Genomic DNA, 6,403 nt, shown 5'->3' with positions numbered 1-6,403 from the left:
AGACATGCTAGGATGGCTCCTGCCCAGGAGAAACCCCTGGGGGGGCCGGGGTGGGGACTGCACAGCCACAGCTGTATCCAGCCCCAGGGACAGGGTCAGTGCCCAGCCATACAGAGACAAGGACAGGCAGGGGCGGCCTGTGATCCGCACACACATGCGTATGCACACAGGGAGGGGCTGGGTCAGCATGCACACACAAGGAAGGGCAGGGTCAGCGCGCACACACACACACACACACTCTCTCTCTCAGTTTCTGGCCGAGGAGTGCTTGGAGCAGCCATGACCTACTTTGGCGGCAGCAGAGGCTGGACTGGGTCCCTGTGTAAAAGCTGACTAGCGCTGGGTGTCAATTATTCATGGCCCAGGCCATGTTAATGCATGTGCTAAAGGTTTTTTAAAATCTTCTCTATAATTTAAAGCCCCACAGCCCGGCTGTGCTGGCCCCCGGCTCTCCCCCGGGAGGCTTTCCACTTAGGTGAGCAAAGCTGAGATGTGGCTGGATCTGGCAGCCAGTGGGAGGGAAGAGGAGGTGAAGAGAAAGGCTCACCACAAACCCAGCCAGAGACTTGAGCGGGGAAGAGCTCTGGGTGTGGGGGGGAGGCTCTGAGGCAGGCACTGAGACACAGGCTTGGGGGCTGATTTGAGAGGCTGTAGAACCCAGCGCAGTGACAAAACTGGACCATTCCAGGGGCAGGGCTAGGGGCCCCAGAGCCAACCCTGGGAGAGGTTCTGGGGGCGCAGCTTCCCAGGGCAACAGAAGGAGGTTGAATCAGTGACATGGGGCCCCCAATGCAGCAAGAGAGGTCATGGTGCATGGGGTGCTGGCATCAACCACCAGCACCTACGCACAATGGCAGCTCAGCCCCAGGCTCCAGCAGCTGGAGGCACGCTGCCAGCATCAGCCAACACAGCACTTTGCTCCTGGAATGGAAGGGGCCCATTGCAGGCTCCCCAGAGCTCTCTTCCCCCAGCACTGCCAGCCCAGGCCCCCACCTACATCCCTGCTGCTACTCGCTTTCACGAGGATACAGCAGAGGGAAGGGACTCAGTCTCCTGGCCTAGTGCTTGGCCTAGCTACTGCATCCCTGGGGGATGCTGATCTCAGCTGCAAGGAGCTGCCCCCAGTCCCACCCTCCGGCCCAGAGCAAAAGATGAAGCAACTCTAAAGCCCCAGCCAAGCAGGGAGCCAGAGAGGGAGGTTTGCTCAGGCTGCCCTGCTCGGAGCTGTTTCTCCTGCCCAACGGACGTCAGCGTGAGCCAATTCCCAGGCACCGTAGCCAGAAGGGCTATTTTTAGAGCTGACTTTTTAAACTCCTTGGTTTTGCTTGTTGCCTTTATTAAGCTGCCTAGCTCTGCCGTTGGAGCACTGGGCCTTGCTCCGGGAGAGAGAGAAAACAAGCCCAAGAAGCCACAACCTTTGCAGGAGGAAGCAGACACACCAGCAGGCACAGTGGGTTGTGAGATCAGAGCCCTTGCATGGCCCGCTGGGGACCAAGGTTGCATGGGCTACTGGCACAGAGCCACCTAGAGCCACTCAAAGGCAGCATAGGGCCCACAGCAGGAGCTAGCCAAACGAAAGGCCAGGAGGGTCCCCTCTCCTCCTGCGGCCGGCCATTAAATGCCCCCTCCCAACTCGGCCTAGTAGTGGCAACACTATTGCTGTGCTCTAGCAATGAAGATACCCAGAGGCACTAGCTGCTTCCCCTGCTGGGGCTAAGCACCTGCCACTCTGCTCATTGGTGAGCCATGCCAGAGCAAAGGGGAAGGGAGGCCAACCCCAGCCAGCTATGCCACCCCACCACCACCTAACTCACCAAATGGGAGGCCTCCTTTTGCCCCACATCACTGTTGTTGGGACATCTTGGCTGCCCCCCCCTCCCCCACAGGCCCAACCTAGCATGGGATTCTAGCAGCTCCAGGAGCAAGGGAAGGAGGTTGTCCAGCTGAACACAGCCACCCCAGAGAGCCATCCTAGAGCTGGGAACCTGCTCACAGCTAGGCTTGTAAGTCCAATGCAGCCTGGGGCAAGCAAGGCCACCGCCCATCAGCTGCAGGGCCTGTTTCTCCTCCAGCCAAAGGGAGCTGGAGTGGTTGCTTCTACACACTTGGCTATTTCATCATTTATTCATAGGAACTTGCCTCTCTGTTCAGAGATTGGTGTGATGTTCCACTGGCCACCAGAGCGGGCCTGAGCCTGTGCAGGCAGAGCGGGAGGGCTGCCCCTTCTGCCAGCCTAACAGCAAGAGCTGGTGTTGACTGGAGGCCCACCGTGCAGAGCAGGCCCCTCCCTTGCTAGCTCCTAGAGCACCCAGCCAGGTGGCTTCTGCAATCACAGCAACTCTTTAAATAGGGGAGCAGATAGAAAATATTGGAACACTGAATGGCCCTGCCAGGTGACAGCTTGGAGAGCAAGCTGAACCTTGCTGCAAAGAGCCAGCCACCCAGCCCACTCTGCTCCCTGAGTCAGGAGCCCAGCAATACAGGGGTGGAAGCCTTCCAGCCGAGCCCCTCTTGGCAGCTGATCAGAGCATCAGCCCTCAGTAGCTGGAATCCCAGAGCAACCAGGGTGGGCTGGTCTCTTCTGCTCCAGTAGCTCTACTTTCGGCTAAGCTCTCGGGTTAGTCTAGCTGTAGGTCACACCCGAGTCAGTGTTCAATGGCTGGGCCAGCAGCAAAGGTTGAAGTGAGCGGCTGCTAGCAGGAGGCTAGGTCCAGCACAGGGCCCAGGCTGCCAGACTAATGCTGCCTTGTACAGGCCTTGCTATGGCTGGAGCCTCATGTCCTCTTCCCCGCATTGCCTTCTGGAGCTCTGCATTACCATGGCATGGAGCAAGGGCTTAGCAGCTGAGCCAGCCAGCTCACTGCAGCAGAGAGGAGCGTACATGAGTATTCGGGAGGAGCACAACCGCAGGCAGAGGAGGTTTTCCTTCTATGGAGATCTCGGCTTCCCCGTCCTACGCAGGAAAAACAGCAAAACATTCCGACAGCAGAGGGAGAGCCCTTCCCAGCCTCAGCAGAAGGCTGGAGGGCAGCCTCACCTCATGAGTAGGAACTCGGGGGCAGCGAGATAGAAGAAAGCCACTGACTGATTAACCTAGAGGTGGTGACAAGCAGAAGTTGGCCCCAAAAAAGGTTTTACCTCACCACCCCCCACCCCATTCACTACTAGCTGGGGACCAAGAAGGTTACAAAACTGCATCTGATAGCTACAGGCAGACAGCATTTCAGCCAGGCATTGCTGGAGGGGAGCAGTCAATGGAAGCTAAAACGAGAGCCCCCGCTGATGCGGAGCAAGAGAAGGGGACCTGGGCAGCTCATGCTGAGCAGCAGGGAAAGTGCTTGCATGATGCACTTTGGATGTGCATGTCTACAACCAGGGAAATACTTCAGAAGCAGCACCTGGCAAGGACAACACCCAAGCCCTTAGTTCTGGGGAGAACAGATCTAGGGCCGGTTCTTACTCTAGCCCTAGGAAATGCCACTGAGTTTCAGGGAAGAGGCACAGATTCCTAGAAGCAAAGGGAATGACTTGGGGTTGGAAAGGGGCAGGCTCCCCTTTGCTTGCATCTTAGGCCTCCACACAGCAAGCAGCTTGGGGGAAAGTCTTTGCCCTCATCCAACCCATGCCAAGAGCAGAGGGCCTCGTGTATGGCAAGGTGTCTTTCCAGAGGGACAGGGAAGCAGAGACAGGAACTGGCTCCTTTTGCCTCTGACTGGGGTGTAAGTTAGACCTGAAAGCTTCAGGGCTACACAGACCAAGCTCCCTAGAGTCATCCTGAGATCGGTTGAAGGGCAAAAAGAAAGGTCTCAGCCAGTGCTTCTATGCAAGACCTGGTCAGGGGTACATGGTGACATTCAATGAGGCCTGCACTTTACACTTGCACACCAGGGCCTACTGAATGCAGGTTGCCATTTTGTTTTACTTTGCAGAAGTCACTGCCTCAACTCTCCCCTTATGAGTTTCATGGCACTTATTTCACAGGCATAGAGGGAGTGTAAAGGCAGCACATCATGCAGACATGCCACCATCCCACCTCTTCAGAGGAAGGCATTGCAAGAGCCTCTTGCATGTTAAATGACTGGGAAAGAAGCCCCTCCCCTGCCAGCTAGAAGTAGGTCAGGGGCCTGAAGCATCCACACAGGGTGCTGCTCCTGCAAAACCAGAGGGGAAGAGCCTAGAGAACAAGGAAGCCCATGGCCTAGGAAAAGCCACACTGTATACATAGCTGATCACAGCCCTAACAGGCCTGTGAAGACAATGCAGATGGTAAGGTGAAGCATCTCCATCCAGGCAGGCTCAGACACGGGGTGAAGCTCAAGTAGCTGTTGAGAGTGAAGGAACAAGTCACTGACTGAGCAGGGTCATAATCCTTTGTAGACATCAGCTGGGGTGCCCCAGAGTGGGTAGAAAGGTGCCCACTCAGTGCCCTTGCCTTGACACACCACATGCTGAATTTGACTAGGAGGGGCAGGCTGGAGGATTTCTGCTAAGAGGGAGGTCACAACATGTGATCACAAGAGCCCGGAGACACTTAAGGTGACAGACACTGGAGGTTCCTAGCTTGTAGGGGGGAGAAAGTCATTTTAGGGCTGGTAAGTTTGTGACTTTTCAGAGGAGAAAAAAAAGTCAAGTTGGTGCCTGTTTGAGTTTGCAAGCCAACCCAAGCACTTTCTACTATGTGAGTGAGAAAGTTTGTACATTTCTACCAGAATGCCTGTGTTCTGCCACTGACTTGCTCTGTGACTTTAGAAAGGTCACTCGACCCTGGTGCCTCCCTTTCCTTACCTATGACGGGCATATGACAGACCTGCCTCCTGGGGTGGTGCAGGGCTCTTCTCAAGCTGAGGTGCTTTGAGATTTCTGGTGCTCAGAAGAAAAGACACCACAGACAGAAAAGAGAGTCACAGCAGCCTCTGGGTATATTTTTTGCATTTCATATATTATCCAGTTTCACATTCTCATAGGATCAGCAATTCTATAGCAACTTATTCTCAGAAGTCTTAATACAAGCAAGACAGCCATGGTTGTATAGAATACTTAAGCACTTCAATACCAAGCAATAAGATGCTAAAATAAAAAACAAAAATTGCACAGTTTCTCGTTTACTACGCCTGACGGAATCATTGTTACAGAAAAAACTTTTCTTTCAAGCTTTTAACTAAACATTAACTTATCTTACCGGATTACAGTTTCTCTTTAATAATTGCACACGAAAAAACACACAAAAATTCTTTATGATGCATAAATATTTCCTTATTACAGATGGTACAAAAATACTCGTACTTTTTGTTCTGAACTCCCATAAGGATAGTTGATTTGGCAACACTGGAATCTCTCCAATCAGAAGAATGGGGGGGCAGGGGAGGGAAGAAAAAAGTTAGATATTTTACAGCTGTTCTATATAAAGTCTGAGGGGAAAAAAAAGATAACCCTGACTTTAAAAACAAGAGAAGAGACCGGACAAGAAAAGAAACCCAGTGCATTGTACTCTAAACAAACATTTTTCAAATCTTCTGGTCAGACTGGAGAATGCAGGGCTGGGGAGGTGGACAAGTAGGGGTGAGACAAGGATAGTATTTTTGAAAGCCAAGTCTTCACAGAAGCAAGATGAAAAACCTTGCTAGATCAAGAGTTAGGCCAAGACCTGTTGCTACAGTTACACAAATGCTAGAACAAACTTACACACTCACACATACACAAAGTTAAGTGTTTTAAATTCATGCCAGAAAACATGCAAAACTGATTGTCTTTCATTTCCTTCAGCAGAGCTGCATAAAGTTGAGGGCAAGGCAGCCTGGGTATTGCTCTGTACAGCTAGGCCTCATTTGGCACCAGTGTCTTGGTAGGGATGAACCCGTCTGTTACCACCAGGATTGAGTCCCTCCATCTAGGCTTCAGTGGCACAGGAAGGAGAAACTCAGTCTGGGAATCTGTTGGGAGGGGAAGCGGGGGAGAGGACAGGCAGAATGCAGTCCACTGAGCTGGGTGGGTATGGATATATTCACAGTCTAACAGGGAAGCCCACAACTCCATACCGGGAGAAATGTGAGGTTACTGCGGAGTGTCCACAAACCAAAATGGATTTTGTTGGATCCATTACTTCATCCCTGGCACATCGTTCCATGGAGAGACAAAGAAGGGAACAAGCCAAGAAGAGACACTCTGGAACATAAGAGACAGGGCACACTGAGCATTGCTCTTAATTCATTTACCAGGCCATTGAGATTACCTGCGGGGCAGATAATGTGTTCACCCTCACCATAGGACACAGCAGGTGACAGGCTGCCTCCTTCCTGCTCAGGTGGTAAAGTTGGGACTCAACGTTTACTACCAGGATCTTCAGTTTTTACACACTTACTCTTCATTCCCTTTAATGATTCTCCATGCCAGCTGCAATGTGAGT

At 52.6% G+C, this 6,403-nt stretch overlaps 1 protein-coding gene across 4 annotated transcripts in view; it reads right to left on the bottom strand.

The window, feature by feature from the left end:
• Positions 1–4,896: 4,896 nt before the first annotated feature.
• RBPMS2 (RNA binding protein, mRNA processing factor 2) overlaps positions 4,897–6,403 on the bottom strand; it is a 49,876-nt gene continuing 48,369 nt past the window's right edge. Inside the window, exon 7 of one of the 4 annotated variants that reach the window (XM_037911047.2) lies at positions 4,897–6,390. In XM_037911047.2, the coding sequence (XP_037766975.1) occupies positions 6,318–6,390 (73 nt within the window). In that variant the 3' untranslated portion in view covers positions 4,897–6,317. The remainder of the gene's footprint in view (positions 6,391–6,403) is intronic. The other 3 variants (XM_037911048.2, XM_043523526.1, XR_005227110.2) reach the window with 3 other exon arrangements.

This window comes from Chelonia mydas, chromosome 10, assembly GCF_015237465.2.
Source record: "Chelonia mydas isolate rCheMyd1 chromosome 10, rCheMyd1.pri.v2, whole genome shotgun sequence".
Classification (NCBI taxonomy): Eukaryota; Metazoa; Chordata; order Testudines; family Cheloniidae; genus Chelonia; species Chelonia mydas.
This window is presented reverse-complemented; position numbering and strand designations above follow the sequence as displayed.